This window comes from Cricetulus griseus, chromosome 5, assembly GCF_003668045.3.
Source record: "Cricetulus griseus strain 17A/GY chromosome 5, alternate assembly CriGri-PICRH-1.0, whole genome shotgun sequence".
Lineage (NCBI taxonomy): Eukaryota > Metazoa > Chordata > Mammalia > Rodentia > Cricetidae > Cricetulus > Cricetulus griseus.
Genome location: NC_048598.1, coordinates 20,830,786 through 20,858,751, shown reverse-complemented (window position 1 = coordinate 20,858,751; position 27,966 = coordinate 20,830,786). Strand labels below are relative to the sequence as shown.

Sequence of the window (27,966 nt, the reverse complement as noted above, 5' to 3'; positions counted from 1 at the left end):
CAAAAGTCAAATGTCTTTATTTTATATATAAAAAAAATTTGTACAGTTTTAGTTCCTATGTTTAAGAAAAAATCCCTAAAATTGCCATAATGTTTAATCCACTGCAAACTGTAAAAACAAGCTTTTTATATATTAAAAAAAATTTACATTTTACAATTTTCTACATGCATGCACAAGGTCTCAGCTCTGTAACCAAGAAGAAAGAGGAAGAAAGAGAGGGAAGGAAGGAAGGAAGGAAGGAAGGAAGGAAGGAAGGAAGGAAGGAAGGAAGGAAAGAAAAAGGGAGGAAGGAAGAAAGGAAGAAAGAAAGGAAGATAAAATGAAAGGGGGGAAGAAAACAGAATTTAAAAAAGTCTAGATCCAACCATGGAAAATTCTACATTTACAATCTCACTTGGAAGAGACTCAAGAAGTCCCTTCCTTTTGCACACAGAAGAACAAATTACAACAATCACACACAGAACAGAATCCATCAGTAGATGTTGCCCCACAGGGAGAACGGGGGGGGGGGGGGGTTGACAGACACCGGGGAGGGACAAGGGAGAGCTAGATCCAACCAACAGGGAAAGCACAAACCCTGGGAAACAAACATTTGTTTGTGAGGACTTCCCAGGAATCCTGTCTCCTTAAATCAGGGTTTGCTGTGGGAACGCTGTGGCTGGCTAGGAGCAAAAGCATAAGGTAAGAGATGGGAGGAAGGGGTTCGAAGGGAGAGAGATTGGAGGGACATAAATAAAAACAAAGAGAAACTAGAAAGGGACCAATGGGGACAAGTGACAGAGTGGCGAGGTAGGTGAAGGACTGAGGCACGGTGTCCTGGTGTGGAGGGAAGAGAGGTAAGCACTCCAAGGTCATCAAAACAAAGGCCAAGTTGTGCAGTGGAGATGAGCTAGGATGCCACACAGACAGAGAAACAAGCGCACTGAAGTAGCCCAGCAAAGCATCCCCTATGGGGATGGCGCTGGGCTGGGTAGGCACATTCCTACAGTGGAAGAATAGAACCGAGTGAGTGCTGGGGCAGGATTGGAGGGGGAGGGGCTGCTCAGAGGAACTGAGTCAGCTACCCACCCATAGCAGTTCACAGCATGAAGACAGCGTCCTATTCTGGAGAAGCAAAAGACAGACACACAGACACACATCTCTCTCTCCTCTCTCTCTCTCTCTCTCTCTCTCTCTCTCTCTCTCTCTCTCTCTCTCTCTCTACACACACACACACACACACACACACACACGCACGCACGCACGCACGCACGCACGCACGCACGCACGCACGCACGCACACGCATGCACGCACGCACAGAGCTATACACCTGACAATTCATCCTGACATTTTAAAACCTAATAACAACCGAAGTAGACAAAGATACCACAGTTCTGACACAAAGGACCAAAACGCTACCATTCTTAGTCACAGCCCTTAGTGCTTAGACAGGGAGTCAAGGAAACTCTTTCTCTTCGTTTTAGGGAAAAGGAATGAAAATATCACAGTGATTTAAAAACATGGCAGGTTCTTAAAATAAACACTCCATGCCCCTAACCCTAGGGCATCAACTAAGATCCCAAATATTTTCCTTCTGCCCACCCCCCGCCCACTGCTCAAACCAACAACCACACCCCATTCTTGCCCACAAAGGCAGCAACCCCAATCACCATCCAGGCCCTGCTATTCCAGGGTAGTGAAGTATTCACGGGACCCAAAAAGGACTCCTCTGAAACCTGATTTTCTTCCTTTTTTTTAAAAAAAAAAAAAAGAAGATACCATCCCATGACCCACGTACAGATTTATTTCTCTGGAGTCTATCCAGGAACCTCTACCACAGCCCTAGGCTCACCTTGAGGCCCTGTCTAAGTCAGCTCTAAAAGCCCATTCCCGTGGGAACAAAATAAGCGCTAACGGATGAGCCCCTTAGTAAGGGGTAGGTGGGCTGTGGATCCCACAGCCTCTCATCGAGATCAATGGGGATCAAATCTCGGCGTGTGCTTGGCACAGCAAATGCCAGTAACATTTCCAGGGAAGCGGAGGGCCTATGCAGGGGCTTTGGGACTGGTTTACAGAAGTGGCCCAGAGGCATTGCTCCACCCCAGCCCTCAGGACCATCCTCCACAGGGATCCCGGAAGGATGGATGTGGATATTTCCTATTTCTATTCCTTGTGATAAAAAATAATTTAAAGGTGTCTGATTTAAAGGCTCAAATTGGCTCTGAAAATATCCAAGAAAGGGTTAGTGAATCCTGCTCAAAGTGAGCTTTAAATTACTGAGATTCAGATTCGGTGCAAAGACTCTGTTAGTTAAGATGGGGTGAGGAGCCACAAAAGGCAGGAATCCTGGTCCCTCACTCCAATACAGAGCCTAGAAAGCGAGGCAGGGAGAAGAGGATGGGACCCTGGAAGGCCATGGAAAAGAGACCCCTGAGGCAAAGAACTGGACTTAAGGCAGGGCATGAAAAGGAGCTGCTGGCCCTTCCCCTAAGAAGAGATGAGGCCACAGGTCTCTAGAGCTGGAAGTTAGCAGGACTGGGGTAGCTGGAGCAGAAAAGAAAAATATCTTAGACCACAGGGTTGGTCGGGGTCCGCATATCATCAAGTCAGCATGCATCCTTCACGGGTAAGGGTGGGAATGAACGGCTCAGAAAGGATGAGGGTAAGTGACAAGGGTCTCTCCAACCTCAGGGGTCTATCCTGCCCTTCCCCTCAGGAGTTGTCCACAGCCCTGGAAAAGTGGTCAAAGCAGTTTGCCTATGATCATGTGCTCACACAAGTTAGAAATAGCAGTGAAGACTCCTGGGTAGAAGATGGGACTTCCTGCTTGGGGTGTGTGTGTGTGGGTGTGTGGGTGTGTGTGGGTGTGTGGGTGTGTGTGTGTGTGTGTGTGTGTGTGTGTGTGTGTGTGTGTGTGTGTGTTTAGCAGGAAAGTACAGCTGTAACAAAGGGAAGCTAGTAACACTGCAGGGAAAATACTAATGCTGGGACTATTGTCACAGGTGCATCCTTGCCCAGGGATTCAGGGCTATGGGAGGGGACAGAGAATAAGGTTAGCTGCTGTCCTGCAGGAGTTTGGCACCATGGCTCTCTGGGGTCAAAGCTGTGCCCCCCAGAGAAACCCTATTAGGGTCCACTGGAGAGCAGGGCTCTAAGAACTTAGGTTTGCTAAGTGGGAGCTTAGGGTTAGGGTACAATCAAGAAGGCCCTGTGCCCTTTGAGAAAGGACTTCCATCCAGGGGACACTCTGGGGAAGAACTGGGTAAGAGGCACTGTTTCCTGCAGAGCCTGGAATGATACAAACTTGGGGGGCAGGGTGGTTCCCAGATACTGTTAAAGCAAGGTGGTCTCTCCAGATTTACACGGGAAAACTGGGGAAGAGGGGTGGAGACCAGATATAGGATAAGTTAATTCAAGTAAAAAACAAAACAAAAACAAGAGCAAGAGGAAGTAGGGCGGCAGAAATGTGACAGGGTCAGAGACCCAAGCCACTCCCACTCTGCAGGACCCCACATCCCCCTCCCCTGATGCTGCAAAGTCACACAGAGCACTCTGCAGGAACCCCACATCCCCCTCCCCTGATGCTGCAAAGTCACACAGAGGTCTCCGACTGCAGCCGCATGACGAACTTATGTGACTTGGGATCCACAAATTCCTCAGAGAGTTTGAAGAACGGCACCTTCTTGGTGCTCACCACCAGGCTGAAGTCCTGGCGCTTTAAGAGGAAAACGATGCCATCCTTAAGCCCATTGGTCACCGGCTCCTCGCTCACCAATGTCCACTGTTTGGCCAGCCAACGTTCCTTGTGGTATTGGATGGTGGGTCCAGCTGCCAGATACCGCTCCAGGAAGGCCTGAGGAAGGGAGAAGACACTGCCTGGGCATCTTTCCTGCCCACCCATCCTTCAATCCTTGCCACAAAGCTTCCAAAGTTAGCCAAGATGTTTCGAGCTCATTCTATCCACGTGAACAAGCTTCTTCAAATGCAAGAGCAGAAGAGGGCCTGAGAGAAGCCTGATGTATAGATGAGGAGGATGGCATGCACAGACGTGATAGAGCTCCAGTCAGGAACAGAATTCACCCCCATCCTTGCCAGGCTGTTCCCAGGGCAACTCGACCCTCATTCTTCCTTCTTCCTTCCTTCCCTTCCATACAGCTTATATGATTAGCACCATGTAGTTCTGCACGCAGAGGGAAGTAGGCCAAGCAAAGATTCCAATGCAAAATTGTGTGCATATATACCTGTGTGTGTTTACGTGTGTTTACACATGTGCACATGTATGTGTATGCATGTATGTATGCATGTGTGTATACATGTGTGTATGCATATCTGTGTATGTGTGTATATACATGTGTGTGTGTATGCGAGTGTGTGTGTGTGTGTGCACGCGCGTGCATGTTTTTGCTGGTAACTGAAATCAAGAACTCAGCTAGAGCACTGAGCTACATCCCCAGCCTCTTTATCACCCACTCCCCAAAGAAGGCTCCGAGAAAGCCATTCTAGGAAGCTGGCAGCTGGGTTGAGGTAAGCAATGGCTAAAAGGAAGCACAGGCAAAAGCTTACTTTGTGGGCGAAGAGTCAGGAGGTTAAAGGTGAGACTTGGAATGTAGACATTCCAGAGCCTTATAAAGAAGAGAAACGGGCCTCTGACATGCCCCAAATGGTTCCGAAGCCTAACCTTGCCTCCTCCACTCCACAGACAGGACAGATGGAGTGGGGATGAGAAAAGAGGTTACAGAGAAGACAAAGAGAGGGAAGGTGAGTGAGGAGAGAACAGGGAAAATGGCCAAGGACAAAAGGAACGAGACGCTGGACACAGAGAAAAGTCTGGAAGCAGCAGGCCTACCTTAGGCGTCATGTCGTGAGTGATGCAGAACTCCAGGTGCTGCAGGATGCTCTCCATAGTGTGGTAAGGCTGCTGCTTGGTGGTGCGAAGGTACTTCTGCATGGCGCGGGCCATGGACGCAAAGATGGCTTGCGCTGCTTCCCGGGGATCCATCACCTCCCTGGGGTTCTTCTGCTCCTCTTCCTGCAGCCGCTTAATGTGAGTGAAGGCCTCCTCCACAGCCACCACGAGCCTGGGGGACAGGCGGTATCTGCAGCACATGCCCACTGCTCATCCTACCCTCTACCCATTCACTGGCTCTGACTGTTGCAGCCACAGTGAGGTCAGGCCTCTCTGCTCTCCCTGAAGTGACTGAGGCCCATTTGGAGCCAAGGGCTCCAATGGGGATTAGGAGATGGGATCGGTGTTTTCCTCACAGGCAACAAGTTGTAGAACTCAGTGGACTCAGACTAGGGACTTAAAGTGAAAAGGCCTAGCATCAAATCTAGAAAGACACCTAGGAACTATGTACTGAGAAGGCCAAGTATCCCATAGGACCCTAGGAAAAGACTCCACACCACACTACACTATACAAAAATTGATAGATATGAGTCAAGGGAAATGGCTCATCATCATTATTTGTTATCATTATTACAGTTATTTATATGAGGGGGGCATGTACATGCCTTCTGTGAAGGTTACAGAAGTCCCTTCTCTCTTTCCCACATACAGATTCTGGGAATTGAACTCAGGTCATCAGGCTTGGCAGTAAGAGCCTTTACTCCTGGCTCTGGAAATGGCATTTCTATTCAGCCACAGTAGCAAGGCAGGGCTGACACCTGACTGGGGCAGATGCGGGGTGGGGGTTATCTACAGCAGCTAAAGCCAACAAAGAACTGGTATCTGAAATATACAAAGAATTCACTACAAATCAGGAAGGAAAGGGTAAGAATCTTTAAAATAACGAATAAAAGAAGAGGTTGGTAAGGTAGTTCAGCAGCAAAAGGGACTTGCCACCAAGCCTGACAACCTAAGTTCTGTACCCGAGACCTGCATAGTGGAAGAAAACCCACACCCAAAAGTTGTCCTCTGACTTCCATACGAACCCTGAAGTGTGTGTGGCCACATATACACATAAACAAATACATGTAATTTTTTTAATGGGCAAAGGAGCCAGGAATGATGACACATTCCTATAATCCCAGCACTTGGTAAACAGAGGCTGGAGAATCACAGATCCAGTCCAGGCTTATCTACATAGTGAGACTGTTTCAAAAAACTAAGTAAATTCAAATAAAATCAGACCAAGGAAGTAAAGGATTCATATGAAACCTGAAAGAAACTAGGCAAGTAGAGATACAAAGTAAACATTAGTAAGGGGTTGGAGAGATGGATCAGTGGTTAAGGGCACCAGCTGCTCTTTCAGAGGACCCAGGTTCGGTTCCTAGCCCCCACACGACAGTTCACAGATGTATGTAACTCCAGCTGCAAGGGATCCCATGTCCTTTTCTACCTCCCTGGGCACCAGGCACACACATGGTACACACACATGCAGGCAAAACACTAATTCACATAAAATAATATTTTTAATTTTTAAAAATAAATAAAACATTAATAAGATGCTTCTTCATCAAAATGAAAGATAACCAGCCAGGCAGTGTTGGTGCACGCCTTTAATCCCAGCAGTCTGGATGCAGAGGCAGGTGGATCTCTCTGAGTTCGAGGCCAGCCTGGTCTACAGAGTGAGTTCCAGGACAGCTAGGACTGCTACACAGAGAAACCCTGTCTCGAAAAATTTAAAAAAAAAAATTTTTTTAAAGGAAGCCAACTATAATCCTAACAATGGATAGGAAGTCAGAGGCATTCTATGAATTACAGCGCACCAACAACATGCCATGAACGGGGCATACAGAACATATGAGTGAACCTCAAAATACATTAAAGAGGAAGAAGAAAAAACTCAGTCTAGCAGGAAGACCTGTATGAATTCGAGGTCAGCCTGTCTACATAACGAGTTCCAAGCCAGCCAAGGCTATATAGATGACTTTATCTCAAAAAAAAAAACAAAAACAAAACAAAAGTCAGTCTACACTAACTACACAGAGCCAACAAACCAACAACTCATCATTTGTACAAAAACACAAGCAGATTTTTAAGGAACTCAAACTAGACTCAAGTAGATGAAGAAAGACTACGAAGAAACTAGGACCACAGAGCTGAGGACAGTAAGAAATATTCTGTACTCTAAGTCCAAAAACCAAAATAAAACCCACTGCCCTAAGAGTAGGACTGGCCTGGAGTGACAGGACAAGAAAGGATGTGAGGTCTATATCCCAGAATCAGACACCTCAGGACCTCCCATGAGCTGATGAGGGAACTCTGGGCTGGTTCATGCAATCTGTCTGCATGTCTCCTTTCTGTGCATCCTTTTGCCTCCCTAAGTTTCTTAGCCAAGTTTCTTTTGAAAAGATCTTTTTGTTTCAGGTGAACTAACGTTTCCTATCAGCTACAAGCGAGATAACGGGGAGAGGAAATAAACCCATGTGCCAAGATATCCAGGACCCTAACCAGGGGGAATGTCACAGAATTAGAACTGGTGGTCTTTGTTCTCCAGGGGACACCAGCTATATTAAGACCAAGACTGCATTGCCTCTCTGCATTGAAGCCTAGAATAGGAAGTAGGCAGACGGCGGGGTGGATGTTCTAGTTCCACATTTCTGCTCATCTCTTCTCTGGTGCAATCCTGGAAGCTCCAGGTAGAGCCTGGCAACAGCAGGCATTGAGAAAGATTCTTCCAGCATGATTTAAGTTCTTATGACAAAGAGAAAAGTGAAGACAGCATTTAAGAATTTACCAAAAGAGGCCAGGTGTGGTGGGACACACCTTTAATCCCAGCTCTGGAGAGGAAGAGACAATCAAATCTCTATGAGTTTGAGGCCAGCCTGAGCAACACAGTAAGTTCCAGGCTAGCCAGGGCTACATAGTAAGACCCTGTCTCAACAAAAAAAAAAAAAAAAAAAAAAAAAAAAAAAAAAAAATCCAAGGATGATGGCCTACACTTTTAATCCCAGCACCAGGGAAGGAAAGACCAGCAGATCTCTGGGACTTGGTGGTCAGCCAGCTTAGTCTAGCCTACTTGGTGAGTTCCAGAGCAATGAAGGACCATCTCAAAACACAAAGTGAACAACACCTGAGGAACAATAGCTCAGATTGTCCTCTGGCCTCCACATGTATGCACATACAAATACACACATCCAAACACAAACATACATACACACACACACACACACACACACACACACACACACATAACAGATAATTATCCTTTTGGGCCTGAAAAACTAGTCTTCCCTGCAGATGACAAAAGTCAGAAAGAGTAGGCTCCTGTTAGAAAAAGCTGGAAACTGTGGGGAGACATGACATGAAAGTGGTTCCATCAAAAGCCAGGGAGCTTGGAAGAGAAGCCCAGGCTCAGAGGAGAGCTGTACAGATTTTTAGCCTTCAAGGTCCAAGCAGATGTTCCAGAACACCTGAACCTGACCCATGGAACAGAGTGATAGTAAATGTGCTATTTCACTGCTGCTGAGTCTGTGCTAACCAGTCACGGAAGCACCAGAAAATGAATATGCAAAACACTGTTCTATCATCACGCTCTATTTCCAGCAGGTATAAGAGCCTCTTGGACTTCCTCTCCCCAGTTCATCCCACAGGCACCCCATCCCCTTTCTGTTGGCTCTTCCCCTCCCTCGGGTATTACCAAGCCCTGAACTCACACAGCCGGTACCCACCTGGCCCTGCGCTTTCGCACTCTGCGCTCATGCTCAGCTTCCTCATAGTAGTACTCATTGTGACTGTTGTCCCGCCGCCGTGCTGCTGCCGCAATCACAGCCCTTGACTGGCCAGTGGAGTTATTGGTGCTGTTTTCTGCACGGGATCAGGATAGAGGAGATGGTCAATAAAAGAGTATAGCCTCTGCGCTTTGTTGGAGCTCTGGGAAAATGGCCTGACACATCCAGAGGATATGTCCCCACCACCCAGCAATGCCTCCCAGTCCCAGCCCTCCTGGCCACCTCTGGGAGAAACCGCAGGAAAGCAACCAGGAAGGCATTGGAAGGGCAGAAGTCCTGCTTATAAGCCTCCTGATGCAGAAGGCTTTGCAGTTCAGGGCCGAAGGACAGAGAGACCAGGGCTCTGAGAAGACACAGGTGCTAAACCAGGGAATACACTGTAGCATAAAGAGGATCAGCAGCTAAGACCAGCTACCTGAAGTCAAGGGAAATGACAGAACAGAGGGGGCTGGGACACAGGCCAGAGAAAGGAAAAGGCAAGGGAAGTAGCTTGGAGTCCTGTTTAGGAAGAGGCCGGGAGGGGCGGAGGAGCAGGGCCGCTCACCCTCTCCGAGAGAATACACCTTGAAGCCAGACACTTTCTTGGCCAGGACGGACTTGGGCAGGTTGAGGAGGGCGGGGTTGTAGACAGGGAAGTCATGGTAATACTTCTCCAGGATCCACACTGCCACTCGCTGGATGCTGTTGGGGAGACGGTAGGGGGGAGGGAGAAGGGACAGACAAGGGGCGCAGGGGAAGGGACACATCAGGGCAGGTCGGCAGGGCTGGAGAGGACACATGACAGGGACAAGCTGCTTCCAGGAAGCCTGGCTCAAGCCTGAGGTCTACTTACCAGACCCCTAACCTTTCCCAAGGCCGGGTCTTCTAGTCATTTCCTAGCATGCTGAAGCCCAGGGGTTAAAGGGCACCAGCCAAAGGTCTCCTCATCCCCCTCTAACAGCCTCCCAAGGTTACTGACAGGACCTGGGAGGTGCCACTGATGCTCTGCACAGCCAGGAGGAGGAAGGGGGACATCCTGCCCACAAGCCTGGTGGGAGTGACTTTCTATCTCTAGTAACATTCACTGACTTCTCACCGGAAGCTGTGCCTCCAAGAAAAGGTTAGAAACCTTCTGTTTATGCTCCACACCCCTCTCCCCTTTGATCCATCCTCCTCTAAGATTTTGAATTGCCTATCACTCCCCATTCACAAATCACAGGCATTTTGCCCACAATCCAACATATGACTTTGCCATTAGGCTGAAAATGCCACTGAACTCTCTTATTGTGTGCAAACGTCCTTCCACCCAGCCCCTCTAATGCATCATTTATTGTCCTCACCATCACACCCTCCCCCTCCCCCCAAACCCTTTCAGGTCTCATCTTCCTATGCAAGTCCCACCTACTGCCACGCACCCATACCTGAGATGGCCGACGTTGTAGAAGCGGCTGGCCCCATCTGTGGACCGCACCACCTTGAGTGTGAACTGGGGCTGCAGCTGGCGCAGCTCCAGCAGAACTACGGCCAGGTAGTGCACAAAGAGTAGGGCATCCACCAGCGAAACAGCAAACTGAACCACACCCTGGTAGCTGCGCTCGCGGGCATCCAAGATGCGCACGCCATAGAAGAGCCAGTAGGAGACAACAAGCAGAAAGACGAGCACCATGAGCAGGGCGCGCAACACGAAGACTCGTGGCAACGAGGCCTTGGGACGGCGGAAGAACAGAGCCCAGCTGCCCAACAGCAGGATGAGCAGCTTGAAGGCCACGGAGATGAAGAGGCCCTCGCATGCTGTCCCACACGGTTCCAGCTCCTCCCGCCACAGTAGTGGAGGCAGAAGCAGGAAAGCCAGCGGGGTGAGGAAAGAGAGCAGTGCCAGAGTGGCCCCTGCTGCCACGCCCAAGTGGCGTGAACAATCCAGCGGGACACTGTCCTCCATGTCCTTTGCGATGCGTGTGAGGTCATCGTGGGAGATACTGTGCTCAGAGGTGCCTGTGACTACAGTTGTTGTTTCTCCCCAGTTGTCATCCTACAGTCGGAAAGGGGAGGAAGAAGAAAGGGTAAGCAGAGAAGACAGAGGAGCACATGGGAAAGCAGACAGCAGAAAGAAGGGAGGAAATCAACAAAAATACAGTCATCAGAGAATTCACTGAGCTCCACCATGTGCCCATCGCATCGCTGCAGAAATCGAAATATAAAACCCAAGTCCTTGGGGAGCTGCACAGAGATCGGGGAGGAAAACATGACATGTGCGGTGACGACCCCCAAAAAACAGAGCACAGGACAACTGGCAAGGAAACAGCTTGGGCAGTGACAATGACCCAAGGGCAGGTTTGCCAGGCAAAGCAGGACCCGAGATGACCTCCAGCGGCTGGTGACACGCAAAAGCTCATCTGAATTAGTGGTTCCCAAACCCAGCTGCACACATTAGAATCACCTAGGGAGTTCGGAAAACATACCAATTATGCAAAGTGAGATCTGCTTGTCAACCTTTTTTTAAAAAGCTCCCGAGATGATTATAATGCTCAGCCACGATTGGGAACCCTGAACTAAATGATCTCCCGGGGCTGCTGTCAGAATGCACTCTGCGGGCCAGCAGTGTGGGAGTCACGTGGGAGCACGTGAGAAACGCAGAACCACACGCCGGCCCTCGTTTACTGAGCCACAGTCTGCACTTAACAAGATGCCCGGGAACTATTTCAACTTAGGGCTCTCCTAAGTTTCTTCCAGCTTTTGCAGAAGTCCATGGTTTCAACAGAAGACAGACAGAGATTTGGGGAGCTGGAGATGCAGGGGCAGAGAGCAGAGAGCCTAGGAAAGGGAAGTCAAAAGCCATTTGTGCAGGCCATGTGGCAATGCCAGGCTAAGCGACAGACATCTATCCCATCAAGAGAGGTTACCCATGATGATCCCAGCACACAGGAGGCTGAAGCAGGGGGACTGTGTGAGCTCAAGATTAGCCGGGGCCATAGATCAAGACAGTCTCAAAGAAGAGAAAAAAAAGGGGGGGCTGTAATCCTAGCATTTGGGGAGGTAGAGGAAGAATGATCAAAGGTTCAAAGCCATCCTCAGTTACATTAGTAAGTTCAAGGCCAGCCTGAGCTACATGAGACCTTGTCTTTTTAAAAAGCCATCCACCCTCCAACCATGAGACGCTACCACTGTTTGCTCACTAAGGGACAAGAGGAGATAGGACGAGCTGTGAATGATCTAAATAGGATATGGGAAACACTGCAGACTCAGGGTCACCGTGGGTCTCTATGAAGCCAGCTCTGCTGGGCAACCATCTGAAGAACCATGGTACAGGGTCTGTGGAGGTAAGCAGTGGACAAGCTGGGCTCCTCGGGTGCCCTTCAGAGTGTGATCTACCCAAATCTGTTTTTCTGGCTAGAGACCATCCTACAAAGAAATCTCGAGACCACCAGGACTTTCAGTACCCACAATTCACTTCCAGGGCAGCCTGGGCACATGGAGTCATACCCTGAAACCAAGGGGATGCAGGTTCCAGGACTGAGCCACACAGTGCAGGGTAGGGTAGAGGGTGTCCTGGAAGGGCCAATGACTAGCAAGTTGAGGAATCTCCTCTCCCAAGGATGGGGAAAGAATCCCATCTGAATATAGAAAGCAGAAAAGCTGGCCACTGTCAGCTGTGGGACTAGAACCACACCCTCACTTGGTGACCCCAGATACACTGTCTACCCTCTCAAGGATCAAGGCCTAGTCATGTCTCAAGATCACTTCAAAAATCTCCGAGGCCTGGATCGCTGAGGAAAAAGAAGCTAAGCGTCTCCATTGCCTGATGATTCCAAGAAGAAAGTGCAGGAAAAATAAGACTTGGGCAATCTCAGTGTCACTGCAAATCCTGTCCCTCCTAAATTCCAGGACTGTGTTTTGCCTGCTGTCCTCTCGACCCAGGGAATGCAGTGAACCAGAAGTTAGGGCAGAAACAAGGGCTCCCTCTGCCCCGGGGAATTCTTTTCCAGGGTGCCTCCTTTAACTGCTCAGCCTCTCCTCTTCTAGCTCCATTTATTCTTCTTCCCAAAGCTCTTTTCTCTAGAACCTAGATGATGCTGTTTCATATGCTAACAGCAGGGGGCGTAAACCTCAGACTATAGGGACACCTGTGGTCTACGGCTGTCCTACTGCAGCCTGCACCAGCCTGACTTGCTGACAGGGGCTTCGGAGAAGTTGAGACATTTCTCCTTACTCAGCAAAACCCTTGAGAAAGGGTAGGAGCTAGTGCTTCCGAAAGGGTTTCCTCTAAAATCCCCTGAATTCCAACAAGGCTCCACTGTAGAACACTAAACAAAGGAAGGGAATAGTAGAGCACACCTGTAAGCCCTACATTTGGGAGTCAGAGGCTGAAGGATTCCATTTTTAAACCAGTCTGGAGGCCAGGCATAGTAGCACACACCTTTAATCCCAGCATTAATGGGGCAGAGGCGGGCAGATCTCTGTAAGTTCAATGCTAGCCAGGGCCACACTCTGAGATCCTGTCTCAAAACAAACAAAACTACAAAACAAAACCCAAGACCAGTCTGGGCTACATAATGAGTTCAAGTCTAGCTTGGGCTACAAAAGGAGACCCTATCTTGAAAAACAAAAAGATACCCTTCTGGATCCTGTATCTACCCTAGGAGACCAGATATCTCTCTCAGCCCTTCCCTTGCCTAGTGGAGTCTCCACATCCCCGAAAGGGATCAGGAAATGTCAACTCTAAACCACTTTATCCCCAGTACTCACCCGTTCATCTCCCCTCGTGGACTCATTGTCCAGCAGGGGCTCTCCTGGAGCTTGGATTGTCACCGATTTATCTCCACGGCTCCCATCCCGGCTCTTAGAGCGGTGTCGGTCCCGGCGGTCCCTGCAGCAGGAAGCCAGAGAAACAGACCAAAAGGTCAAGAGGGGAATCTTTTAGCGGTCCCCTGCCCCCGCCCACCTCAACCTATACCACCTCTCCACCAGCCAGACCGCTCCACCATTCAGCCGTACCCACCTGTGCTTTCGGGAGCTGCGGGAATGGCCCGACTTGTAAGAATAGCCCGAGTACTGGGACTCGGTGTCCATGGCGTCTGAACGCCGTGCCTTGTAGCGCTCCAGGATCGCGGGCTGGGGCCTCTTGGGGGGCCCCACAGCCACCTCCTTCAGCACGGGCTTCTTCAGGCCAAGAGGCACCTTTAGGAAGTCAACTGTCACCCTGAGGGACTCTATTTTGCTGGACGAGTGGGCTTATCTCAGAGAAATTCAAGCGACGATCCCTAAGGAGATAAAGCAGTTGCTTAGGAGTAGCTGGGGCTCCCCATGGGTGAGGACACAAAAGAAAACTATCCCCAAATGTCACCAGAAGCTCTGGGTAGCCCAGACACAAAAGTGAGAATACCTCATTTTTGGTTCCCATTCTGTCCAATAGGTTCAGCTCCTCCTGCTCTGCCAGCTAGAAAGATCCTCCATACACAGTGTCCCCAGTATTCAGGGATGGGGAAATGCTGGTACAAGCTCCCAGGGCAAGAAGGACACCCCAAATAACCCAGCTTGGATGCCCCATTGGGAAGAATCAATATAGTACTTTCCTATTCTCAGCCAGGAAAACATTAACTTACAGACATGTGTATGTATAAGCTCACAAAGACTCTCTCTCTCTCTCTCTCTCTCTCTCTCTCTCTCTCTCTCTCTGTCTCTCTCCCTCTCCCTCTCTCTCTCTGTCTCATTGATGGGTGGATGGAGGATGAAGACTGACAGCATGGTGAAGTAATAGAAGCATCCTCCAAAACCCTAAAACCTCTGGTTAAGCAAGATCCAAGTCTCTCTCCACTCTGGGCTGATGGGCAGCCTTCTTTATCTACACTGCAGTCTATCTCTGCAGCAGAGTATGGTATCTCCTCCCTAATTTTCCAAGCGCCACCCACCATCCTCCAGAGCCCAGCCCCAACTCTCACAAAAGCCCTAGCTACTCTAGCAACCTGGGTCATCTTCTCCACTGCTGCTGGCAACAGGAACTTCAGTCATCAACCGTGCCCTGAGCACTTCCTGTCTTCACTCACTGATGGAGCAAGCCTCTCAAAGTCACCTACTTTGAACTACGTACTTTGCTATGCCCTGGGTATTGTGGTGTAACTGACTCTGAGTTTATGGTCTGGGAAGATGTGCACTAAACAGCTAAGCCAATAAATACAAGCAGCCATGTGAGTGGGGTGAGGGTTAGATGACAACAGGCAAGTGTATCGGGGATTGAACCCTGTGTTCTCAGCAAGCATGCTACCACCGAGCTAGCTACATCTCCAGGCCCATGGAGATAAACTGAGTGTCTGGAAACATGAGAAGAAAGACACTTAAACGGATGCCCAAGAAAGGAAGAGAAAGTCCCAGGACGGGAAGGAATTGATAACCACATCAGGGAAGGCCAGATCAAGAAAGGGCTCTGTGCACTTAACAACCAGCACAGCTGAGGACAACAAAGGACGACAGAAGCAGCGGGAGGCAAGCGAAGAGGTCGGGTTTTACTCGAAGGTTATCAGGAAGCCTATTTAGCTGTCCAGATTTGGGTTGGAAAGAAGAAAAGGCAGAAATGGAAAGATCAGTGAGGAGGTCTCATGGCAGGAAGACTTGGCCACCAGAACCAAGGAGGAGGTAAGAAATGGACTCACAGAACCAACCAGACCCGATGAAAGGCTGACTGAGTGGGTGAGTAGCAACAAAACACCCAGTCAAGCACCACAAGATAAGTAAGTAAAATGCAATAAAAAAAAAAAAAAAAAAGTCTAGCTTGAGCAAGGGAGAAGTTACTGAGTATCTGGTAAGGCGGTGGAGAAGGAGAAGACCCATTTGGGAGGACAGTGTTTATGAAACAGCATGTGTGGAGATGAGCAAACGTGTTGAGGAGGGCTGTGAGTACTGGCTGTGGGGAATGCACAGCTGGGCATCCAAAGAGCTGGAGTCTGAGCTGGAGGTATGGGTCACAGGCAGAGACCGCACACTGAGCTCAGGAGAGGACCATGTAATTGGATGCAAGGACTCCAAACTGCACATGGGGGGGGGGGGGGGGGTCAAGCAAAGAGGCCGAGAAGGAGAAACCAGAGGCCAGCACAGTGTAATCTCAAGGCAGTCAACAAGACAAGCGGACTTCCAGGGAGGAATAGGTACAACCAGGTCCAACGCTGCTGAGAAGTCCATTGTTTTACCCACTGGAACAGACTTGCTTTTTGGAGTTACCCCTTTTCCAACCACTTTAAATCACCAGCAACTGGAGAATGAGCAGAATAAGTCATACGTATTTGCAGACACCTCCCCTCCTGTGGGTACAGGGCAAGTAACCGATTACCCACCTAGTAAACGAATACGCTTGTCTGACCATCAGGGAAACTGCCTTTGCGGGGAGATAAGCATCATCAATGTGAAATCTATTCATTTCTCCTCCGAACAGAGTCACATGGAAGCAATCCATGAGCCAGTGATATAAATACCCCCACAACAAAGCAGTAGGTGATAGAGACATACTTTGGGGGCAGATAGACTTCAACCCAAACCTGAACCTCTCTCTCTAAGACAGGACCACAAACAGGGCCCATGCCATGTTCACCCCTCAGTCTACAAATTACATGTTGGGTTCCTCTACCCCTCCCCTGGGAACCCACTCTACTGGTTTACTCCTCCATACGGTTTAGACAATCGCGGCTGCGATGTTTTTGATGTGGTTCCCACCTATTCTTTCTAGTTCTCCTCTTAAAAACTGAACTTTGCCAGGAGGCTCTAAGACCAACAGATGGTGGGGTAGTGGTGGGTGAAGTAAAATGCAAACAAGTGCCATAGATTAGATGCAGACAGACACGAAAGCCCTCTTGCTCATCATCCTCACCCCAAATACCTGCACTCTATCTGCCAGAGCCAACAGCAGAAAGAGCCTGGGATTTACACAAAGATCTGGATTTAAAACGAACCTCTCCCAATGCTGAGTTTTGTGACTGTGGACAAGTTTCTGACCCTTCTGTGCTTACCACCTGGTGCGCCCTTTGGTAAAACAAGAGGTGATGATACCTCTCCTTCATGGGGTAGCTCTGAGGAACACAGGGATGAAGGAAGTGTGCTTCCATAGAACGTGCAGCCACTAATAGTTAAGCAATTAATAAGCTCTCAAACTCCAGTCCCCAGCCACTTCCTCTGAAACTAGGGAAGGCGGTGGTATAAATAAAGTATACGACTAAATAAAGAACTCTCTCTCGAACACACCCCTACCAGACCCACTACTGCAAACACACCCAGATGTGAGGTGAAGCTGCTCTGTTTCCCCTGCAGATAAATTTCAAGCCACACAGGGTGCCAGCCATCTCCCAACTCTTTGTTCTGAGCTACTTAGCCTGCAGCCCCCTCCCATTCTCCCTAGCAAAAGACAAACCCCACATAGAGGGAGCTACCCAAAATGCAACAATACATACTCTTCCCTCAACTACCAAACACAGGGGGCACAAAGGACCATAACTTATGAAGCCTTTGCCTGCTATCCTTTTGGGTACCCAAGGCAGCTAATCCCAGCATTGGGGAAGGATAAAAGGTAGGCAGAAAGATGGGCAGAAGTTCCCCCTTACTTAATCGGTCTCAAGAATCAGATTTGGAGGGTCTCCCGGGTGGGCAGCGTTCCCAGGAAACAAGCTGGGGGAGGGGACCCATGGATGAGATCAACAAGTAGAAATGTCAGAGCGATGAGAAGACAGGAGAGAAGTCTGGACTTGGCACAGGGCAGAGAGCTGCACCCAGCTGAGGGGCAGAGGGTGGGAGGCTGTAAAAAGCAAATGTGCCCCACTTTCCACTCACCCCCACTTCTCAGGACACAAACACAGGCACCTAGTCCCCTACTCAAACCAGCCATGGATTATCTGGGGTTAAAAGGAGGCCAAAGAGGAGAGAGGGAGAGCAGAGAGAGCCCCACACAAAAAGGAGACCCTTCTCCCCTCCAAAGGCCTTTCAGAAATAAAATTAATGGAATGTCTCAGTATCGTCCCAAGGGAATTGGGGGGAGGGCTGAGGGGAATGTGGGGGCTTTTGTCCCGGCTGCCCAGCTTCTCCCACATTGATCACCATAGCAACCAAAGCCCCCTGTTGCCTAGGTGATGGCAGCCAGGTCCTGGAACCCATACCCAGCATCCAAAGCGAGAAAGGTTATAGAGGTGGGGGAATGGGACAGGGGGAGAGAATGGGGTTTCTCCTCTGGCAGCCCCAGCTTTTGTCTGAGCTCGGGATCGGGTTTCTTCAAGAAACAATCGGAGGCCTCTAGAAAAAAATAAACTGAAAACCTGGCAAGAGGGCCCTGGGGTACATGGAACTCGGGTGGATGTGGGTGTGGGGTAAACACAGAACATAACAGGACCAAATGACCCTGCCTCATTGGCCACTCACAGGCACAGCCGAGTGAACAGTCGTGTTCTGCGTGTGCGCACGCATGCACATACACACAAGGCGCCTCACGTGTGGCAGGTGCTCAGGACAACAACCAGGCATAGGAGTCTCTTGTCACCGCCCCCTTTTGCCGCTGCTCTAGCCCAGCGGTGCAGTTCAGGTCTTCAGAGCTGGGGTGGGGACATGAGGCAGAACACAATGAAGATACGTCTGGGAAGAAGCCAGGGTGACTCAGCCAGAGGAGAAAGGTGGGGAAGGGACCGGTCACAAGCGCACACCTCAGAAGGGGCTGGCTGTTCTTCATCTATAAGGATGTAACAGGGCTGGAGTAGCAGGACTATGGGGCAGAGGGGTGCCTGGGTTTCATAAGACAAGAAGCTAAAAGTTCTGCGATTCTTTGACAGAGATCTGTCCCTGCCAGGCCCCATTTCCTCTTCTCAGCCAGGGACCAGGAAGGGTGGTCCTGCCTGGGCACAGTTAATCCTTTGGGGCCTCCTGAATAGGCATCCATCTGTGGGACCTTGCCTGTTACAGCCCTCTGATTCCTACACAAGAGACAGACAGGGTCTTCCTGTATCTGGCCTGGCCCCATTTCTGCAGCACAACACGTACACAGGTGAGTGACTCCTAAGTTGCAGGCACAAGTGCTGAGTGTCTACTTTGGGGTTTACTTAGCTATCTGGCCAGGAGCGGAACACCTAGTCATAAGATCATCAAGACATAGGGCAAAGGTTCAGAGGTTCATCTGGTCTTCACCGCACTATCCCCTGAGTTTCAGAGATGAGTCCAAACAGCTGGCACTGTCAGGCAATAGTGGAGGCTCAAGGCTTTTGATTTGGGTGAAATACACACCTAGCCTGGATCCCTAAAGAAAGTGGTGGAGCTCTCTGGTTCTCCTTCATCTCTCCTACACTAGGAGACAGTGAACTGACCCACCCAATTCTCTGGGCAGCTGCAAGCATTAGCTGAATAGCAACTCAAGAGGGAAATTCTGGTCAGTGTTCACTACTCCATGACAGCCCATTCTGGCCTCTTACTGCTGGCAGAAATTCTCTTGAAAGGCACTGAGATTCTTCTGCAAGCCTCCCTCTTGCCCTTTCAACAGACACCACCACAAGAAGCTGAGGGAAGTGGGAGATTTGCTGTCTCCTGCCCTGGGCCTTCCCATCAGGGACAAAGAGTCAGAAGTCAGGCAGGCCTAAGCCCAATGGCAAAGAATCCATACCTAACCAGCCACCACTCCAAAGAGCCTTAGCCCTCCTTCATTCCTCCCCACCCAACCTTAGACACGGACAAGCCACCCATGCCAAGAGACTCATGCTACATCCTTCCCATCTCAGAAAGAACCAAGGCACAGAATGGGCAAGAGCCACCCTTGGCCTAAAAATGGGCTCCAGACTCACTCTTCTGCCCTCAGAAAAGATCCAGTGACTCTAGTGACCCAAGAGGCCAAAGAAGGAAGCTGGATCTCAGGGGGCCCAGTGGGAAGGCTTCAAAGCTAGGTGCCCAGGAGCTGGCACCAGGTGCCCCACCCCCGTACTGCTAACCAAGCACTCTCCTGAGAGGGCCAGACATGAGCTCACCATCCTCACAGCCCCGGGGTGGGGGCAGGAGCCTTCTCCTAAGCAGGGGAGGGGCAGAATAGCAGGGGAAGTGCCCACAGATGGGCTCCTGCCAGGGTACCAGATACTAACTAGAAAGGAGTTAGAAGGCAGAGCCACACCCCTTTCCACCTTCTGCAATATCTCTAGATGTAAAGCAGGGAAGTGTGGAGGATACCCTCCACATCTAGACACAAAACACTGACACACATACACACACGCACACATTCTAGTTCCCCTTCTGAAACCTGGAATGGTTCCTGCCTGCCCCACCCAGCTCCACCCACCCTGGCTAGGCAGGTTCTGTAGAGACCTGTTCTGCTCTCTCTGGCACCCCTACCCCCATCTGGTTCTCAAGTCCCTGCCCCCAATCCAAAACACACACACACACACACACACACACACACACACACACACACACACACACACCATGCACGCATGCATGCACACATACAAACACACGCATAGCCCATAGCATCCCATCTTCTAGTTTCCCCTAGCCCCATGCCTGGTCAGTCTGGAGTGGGATATTGAGGGATGAATATTCCCTTTGGCATCTTTCCCAGGTTGAGGCTACAGGGAGAGAGAGGACACAGAACTTGTACAGAGGCAACCAGGACTGGAATGCCAGGATGCTCTATTTAATTTTCACCACCCACAGGGCTTTAAGCTGCTGCCTCCCAGGCTGTGGCAAAAGAGGCCCCTCCCCACACACCAGGTGAGGTGAGGATGGACTAAGGAGGAAAATGGCAGGACAACAGGAAGTAAATGAGCTAGGCAGACCCACAGGCCCACTTCCCGCACACAGTCATCCAAATGCCTCCCTGTCTGCATGGCCTGATATCCTAAGTAGGCCTCAACTGTCCTTAACCCCAAGAAACCTCAAAGCCTGCTCACCCAGCCCCTGCCTCAAGGAAGGAAGAGTTATTTAGGAAAGGGAAGTCAGCCAACCTCAGGCTGGCAATGTGGACCAGGAGAGCTTAGATGTAGAGAAGGAGTGTGGGGGAAGAAAGACATATGGGACGCTGTGGGTGAAGGCCGGATTGTATAGGAAGCCGTAGAGTGAGCCTCAAAGTGTGAGACACGGTGTGCCGGGTGTGTGTGTGTGTGTGTGTGTGTGTGTGTGTGTGTGTGTGGCAGGCCTGGGTTTCTCCATAAAACCTCCTCCACCTACCGCAACCCAGGGCCACTCATATCGAGGAACACTGAAAGGCCTCCGCCCCCCCCACACACAACACCCACCTCCCTCACACCAGATTCTCACTGAAGATTATCAACTCCCCCGTCCTTCTAGCTCCCACTTCCATTCCTGGAGTAAAGCAGGTGACAAAGTATGTGTTTCTGTTCACACATGACTGTTTTCTGAGTTACCACCTCACGCCTCAGGCTTGGCACCTTTTCTGTCCGACCTCCTCCTTTATCCTAAAAAGACAGAGCCCCCATTCACAAGCCCCCTCTTGTCTTCTGTCCAGGCTGGGGGAGCCAGGCACTGTGAGAGTAGAACTTGAAGTACTTCAGTTACAACCATGGGAAAATCCTATGACAGTGATGGCCAGGTCCCTCTCCACACAAGACTCCAAGAGCTACGGCGGCGAAGTGTTAACCGCCAGCAACAGTGAAGCTTATTCTCTGAGCTGCAGCTCCTGCTCCACACAGAAAGGAAGAGAGAGCTTCAGCTCCAATGGAGCCTGACGTGGCCTAGACAATGAGGTGCCCATCCTGGGAAAAGATGGGGTTTCTCCATAACACCCCATCTGGTTCTCATCCTTGGAGGATGTCTCCACTCATCAGGCTATATGGACTGGAGCTAGCTTTCCAAGGCGAAAGAGAAATTAGTCACGTCCAAGATTAAAGCCAAGAATGAGCAATCAGATAGAACTGGGATGACAGCATGGACAGATGACAAGAGCACTTTGGGAAAAGGAAGACCAAAGAGCAAAGAAATCACAGAGATCAAGCACAGCCATCTTGAAGACTCCCTTGCCTTCTCTAAACTTATTTTCCTGTCTGTAAAATGGGGAAAATAGTTCCTTATATAATGTATCCAGTAAATCACACAAGCTGTAACATACAAGATGCTCAATAAGGCCAGGTGTGATGGCCACGGCTGTGTGATTCCAGCACTTGAGAGGCAGAGACAGGCAAATCTCTGTGAGTTGCAGGCCGGCCTAGTCTACAGAACAAGTTCCAGGCCAGTCAGGGCCACACAGTGAGATCTCTTAAAAAGGATAGATAGATAGATAGATAGATAGATACATACATACATACATACATACATACATACATACATACATACATGGATAGATGGTAAATGGATGGATGGATAGACGATAGATGGTAGATGATAGAGAGATACATGCATACATGGATAATAGATGGTAGATACAGAGATAATAGATAGACAGACAGACAGACAGATGATAGATGGTAGAGAGATAATAGACAGACAGACAGACAGACAGACAGACAGACAGATGATAGATAGACGGTAGATAAAAACTAATGCTCAGTAAAATGTTGGTTTCCCAGCTGCTTTAGTTACTGCATCTACTTCCTTTCCTCAGGCTTCATTATTTAAAAGTAGATTCCATTCAGAATGAGGAGGAATCATCTTTGGGTACAGAGGTGGTTCCTCCCCAACATAGGCCTCAGCCAGAAACTAATCCCATAGTAATCTGTTTCCTAGGGAGCTCTTGGATCCCTAGGAAGAGATCCAAGAAGCTTCTCTCTTCTCCTCCTCCCTCTTCCTCAGTGAGGTCAGGCCTAGGACCCAATGGCTTCCCACTGTCTTAGGCTCTCATCCTAGCTGCTCATAGATGGGTAGAGGAAGGAGGCACCAAGCCTCCTGCCCCAGCCCCCGGCTACTGCCCACTCTCCCCTCTCAGGGCCGCGCCCTGATGACCAGGATAGGCCCAGTGCTGCTGAGTCCATGCTCACTTCTCCCAAACCCCATTCCCAGCTGTCTTGTCTGTAATTACCAACCTTGCCAGGGGCATCAGACTGGCATTGCAACAGCTCATTTCCAAAGGGCCCCACCATTGAAGCCTGTGCCTCCCACTCTGTACCAAGCAGAGGGGGGGATAAAAGATGAAAAGAATCCTGCCCCGCCCACTGTAGTTCTGTCCAGATCACAGCAGAGAAGGTGACAAAGGGTTGTCGAAGACCAAGCAGGATAGACAGTCCGTCGGCACCTCTGCTATCAAAACCACGTGGAGCACAGGATTACCCACCTGTAGAGGGTGGGAGGTTTCAGGTCAACTCAGAGAGGAGGTTGATCGAAGGTAAAGCAGGAAAGAGCGTAGAAGGGCACAGGTGGGAGCTTCGAGGAGAGAAGAGCAAAGAGTAGGTTTAAAAAAAGTCTGAGAGGAGGTAATACCATCCCAGTTTCTCTCCCTGATGCCAACAAACACCACAGGACATTTTTTAAATTTGCTAATTGTTAATTTTGTTTTATAGCTAGGGAAACTGAGACCAAATCCTAACTTTGTACTTCAAGTTCCAGCAGTAACAAACACAGTCCTTGTTTATGCTCAGCCTCTACCAGCAAGCCCCTCCCTGTCTTCTATGCTTTAAAAATGGGTACAAAGGGCCCGGCGGTGGTGGCGCACGCCTTTAGTCCCAGCACTCGGGAGGCAGAAGCAGGCTAGTTCCAGGACAGGCTCCAAAGCTACACAGAGAAACCCTGTCTCAAAAAAAAAAAAAAAAAAAAAAAACAATGGCTATAAAGGGCCTTGCGTGATAGCACAGGACTTTAATTCCTGCACCTAAGAACCAGAGAAGCAGGCAGATATCTACGAGATCCAGGCCAGCCAAAGAAAAAAACAAGATGATGTAGATAGATAGACAGACAGACAGACAGACAGACAGACAGACAGGGTCATCTAAGGAACATGCATGTCGTAGAATATTACTAAGGCATAAAAAGGGGTGAGATATATATATATATATATATATATATATATAATAATATATATATATGCTGCCACATGAATAAGCCTTGCAAACATGCTGAGCAGAGGAAGCCTGACATTAAAATGATGAAATTTAGAGGAAATAGCCAGAACAGGTAACTCCACAGAGACAGAGTGCAGGTTGGCAGTGAACAAGAGGGCACTGGGAACTAAGCTTAAAGTGTCTGCAGTTCTTTCGGGGCTAGTGAAAATGTTCCATACCTAGACAGAAATGGTTGCCCGGTATTGTGTGTGTGCACTAAATCCCATTTCTCTTTAATGTTCATTTCATGTTAACTTCTAAAACTCCAATGGCCAACACATCTCCTTCAGGAACCTCGCCCAAAACTCCACCTCAGAACCAAACTCTCCGCTGCAAGGGCCTCCAGAATACACCTCCATCCGGCACTCAGGGGCTTACGGGGATCGACGTGTTCAAGCACGTTTCCCCCTGGGAACAGTGTCTTCTTCACCCTTCCATCCCCCGTGCTTCATACAACACCTGGCAGAAAGCGGAGTGTGCTGAATGTGATCTGCCAGGAGTGCACAAAGTAAGCTCGCTCCCCCGCCCTACTGCCCAGACATCCATCCCTTACTACATCCGTCATTCACTAAGTCATTTCCCCTGTGCCAAGGCACTGAGGAACACACTCCTCCCAGGCTATTTCACTTGCTCCTCATAAACCTAAGAACTAGAGCTTATCATCAACCCCAGGGAACAGGTGAGGCTTACAAAAGTTATCCGTTTTGTCTGAGGTCACAGAATTAGGATGTGGCAAAGCAAGAAGTTAAGAGCAAACTGTCAACATGGGAGAGAGGGCACAGAGTAGGAAGAGGGACTTGGGATTCCTTGTGGATGGGTTCAGAGTGGGCTTGGAGGATGATGTCTTAAAACACCTGGGAGGCTAAGGAATGAAGCTTAGTTACATGAATCAGGTCACATTGCTCTCAGCACTAAGTGAAACTGTCTGACTCTTCCTTTTGTCCTCATAGTGGAGGAGCCAGCAAAAAAGAAAAGTGTATTCCCTAAGGCTCAGAGGGAATGAAGGGGCCAGGGAAAGCAGGATCTTCCTCCTCAAGTCCTACAAGAAGGTGAGAGACAGAAAGGAAGGCAGCCCAGTGGGAACGAGAGAAGTAGAAAGCAGGACCAAGACAACAGAGAAGGGGGGGGAGGGCAATGTGGCCACTGGTTCCCAGTCTGGAAGTACTTTTTGAAATGGCACTTCCTATTGTCTAACCACAATTCCTCCCGCTTGGAGGACAACTCCTACTGGTAGGGAGCATAAACTGAGCAAATAAGGTATGCCAGAAAGCTAGGGCACTTGCCTTAGACACAGCGTTTTGCCGGCTTGGGAAAAACCATCTGATAGGCATCTGGTTTGAAGAAATGGAACAATTGGGGGAAAAAAATCTGGTCTTTTCCTTGCCTGCTCCTCTTCCTAGTCCAACAGTTTCTAAACCCCTCCACTCTTTCCCCAGGCTTTATGAAGGGTAGGGAGCTCTGAGGGCTAAAGATGGAACATTCCAACTGCACATGCCCATTAGAGACCAACATTCCAGTTGCAATTACCCAGGGACTCTAATGGCCATGTGCAACTACAGCCCCTCTCTTAAAACCGGTGTCTCCGCCTAACTAACCTCTGGCAGCAAGAGGAAAATGGTTGAGAACATGCAGCTGGAAACAAGACCTGGGTCCCAGAGGAGATGACCACCCCTTTCTTCTCTTCACCCCAAAAGAGAATGAACAAGAGCAAAGAGGAAAAGGAGGTAGCTGCTGCTTCTCAGGGAGGAAGAGATGTCTTCATGGCCTCTGACTTCCCACCCACTCTCATGATGACGAACACAGCCCCTTCCCACCATGTGGATATCTGGCCTCTGGCAAGCTCAGCGCCAGCACACGAGCACACACACACACACACACACACACACACACACACACACACACACACCATCCAAAGAGTGCTTCTCATCAAGAAACTGCAGGATAAACTACGCAGACACACTTGCAGAAACTCCCAGAGAAGCACTCCATGTCACTCGCTCAATCCTGCAGCTCCTCCCAGGTCTCATGCCACTGTGCATGCTTCTTCTCGCCTCCAGCCCACACGCCTCAGGATCGGATTGTATAGACAGGGCAGAGTTGGAGGGCTCTGAAGTAGCCACCTTCAAGATGGCTTTCCAAGAGAGCTGTGACCTCAGAGAAAGTAACTGGGGCAGAGAAGCCAAGCATGTGGCCTCACTACGCACTAAAGTCCATCCTGTAACAGTGGAGAAGGTCATTACTCTTATTTGTGTTCTTGACTCCTTGAATCCCAAAATTTCTTTAGGACTACAGAGCCCCTCCACCTCCCCTGAACCTATTTCCCATTCCCCACAATACACACCGTCTTCCAGAAAAGCCCGTCTTTCCAAATAAGCACCACCTAAGACAATGCACTACAACCCAAATGCACAACCCCCAATAGGGTCTCAGATACTCAAGACAGTACCCTTGAACCAAACAGAGCCATTTAAATCCTGCAGACAGCTTCCCTGTGGGCTTTCTGCCAGGAAAATCTGCCTGCAGAGACAAGAGGTACCCCAAAAACACACTCAAAAATACACGCCCTAGCAAAGGCAGGCACACTGACATCTACCCATCAGTACAGGTTACTCACAAGAGCACAGATACACACACACACACCCCTTCCCACCACACAGGTGCACACACACCTACCCACACACACTAGCCATTCTGCTCTTATAAACCCACCTTCTCTAATACCTACCCACATCTTTCCTATAAGCCTCTCTCTCAGCACATACACACAGATACACACCCCTTCCCTAGAGTATACACACAAATACATACCCAAACACAGCAGATACGTGGTCAGCTCTCTCTCTCTCTCTCTCTCTCTCTCTCTCTCTCTCTCTCTCACACACACACACACACACCACACACAGAGCAGAGAGAGAGAGAGAGAGAGAGAGAGAGAGAGAGAGAGAGAGAGAGAGAGAGAGAGAGAGAGAGAGAAACATCTATACATCCAAACCCAGGGCCCACCTGCAGGAACACGCAGCACGTCAAGGCGTGTGCACACACACACACACACACACACACACACACACACACACATATAAAAACAAAGAATCATGCATACTGATCCCCCTATCAACCCTTAAAACTCACTAATATAGTGCTAAAGGCCTTCGATGAGTAAATAGGACGAGGGAGAGAGATGATGTCGTCTCCCCACACACCCCGACACACATTCCCCGGTATCGCCGCAAGTCCCATCCTTGGGCTACACACATACACATACATACATACATACATACATACACACACACACACACACACACACACACACACACACACACACACACACACACACACACACACACACACACACACACACACACACACACACACACACACACACACACACACACACACACACACACACACACACACACACACACAGCTGTCCAGGGCCATCTCTCAGGGATCCACTCTACACCCTGAACATATACCTGCCCCTTCCCTCCCCACACTTCAAAGGTGTATATGCATCCCTCCATACCTTCTGCTTCCAGTACCTCCAGCCTCCAATCCTTCCACGGCCTCTCCCACCACCTCCAACACACGCTTCCCAATCCCCGGCTTCAATGGGCTCCCTTGGGATCGTTCAAGCGCCCGACCCGGGCCCCCGGCCCAGGAAAGTCCCCGGCTCTTAAGGCCTGGGCTCCGCCCCTTCCCCACGCGCCCCTTCCCCTCCCCAAAGTTGAGGGTACTCCGCGGTGCAGTGGAGAACAGACCGGAAGGGGGTTGCCGCAAGCCCCCCTTCCCCCAGAAGCCACCCCGCTTTCTCCAGGGCCGGGCGCTCACTGGTCCTTTGCATGATTTCCTTCTTTTTTCTGCGGCTTTCTTTCTTTCTTTCTTTCCTTTTTTTTTTCTTTTTTTGCAAACTTTGCCCGCGCCCCCGCGGCCCGCCCGCCACTCACCCGCCGCTGCGAACAGCCGGGCGGACTAGGCGCACGCCCCGCTCCTCTCCGCTCCGCTCCGCGCCTTTGTATCCGCAGCGCACCGGGTCGCTCCGAACTCCGCGCTCCAGGAGCGGCAGCGCGGCCGATGGGGGTTGTCGAGGGGGGCTCCTGCGGTCGCTCACCCCGGCTCCGTCCCACACCACTCGCCTCTCTCCCCCTCGAGGCCCCGGGGGCAGGGGGCCGGGGGACTGCAGGGTGCTCAGGCTCCCATGGCGGGACCGAGGACCGAGCAATCGGGGATCAGGAATCGGATCCCGAGCCGGCGGCGGAGGGGGAGGGGACAGAGGGGGAGGGGACCGGAGGGGGGCAGGGGGCGGGGAGCGCGCTCCCAGGTGCCGCCTCCCGGCTGTTCCCGCGGCCGCCGCCC

General features: G+C 50.1%; 1 protein-coding gene across 1 annotated transcript; it reads right to left on the bottom strand.

Moving 5' to 3' along the window:
• Vangl2 (VANGL planar cell polarity protein 2) lies at positions 1 to 27,875 on the bottom strand. Its single transcript, XM_027418962.2, has 8 exons — positions 27,558 to 27,875; positions 13,629 to 13,890; positions 13,376 to 13,496; positions 10,054 to 10,661; positions 9,198 to 9,334; positions 8,594 to 8,729; positions 4,827 to 5,058; positions 1 to 3,833 (listed from the first exon to the last, which is right to left on the bottom strand). The coding sequence occupies exons 2-8, from the start codon at positions 13,697 to 13,699 to the stop codon at positions 3,573 to 3,575; spliced, it is 1,566 nt and encodes a 521-aa protein (XP_027274763.1). The 5' UTR covers positions 13,700 to 13,890; positions 27,558 to 27,875; the 3' UTR covers positions 1 to 3,572.
• Positions 27,876 to 27,966: the final 91 nt, after the last annotated feature.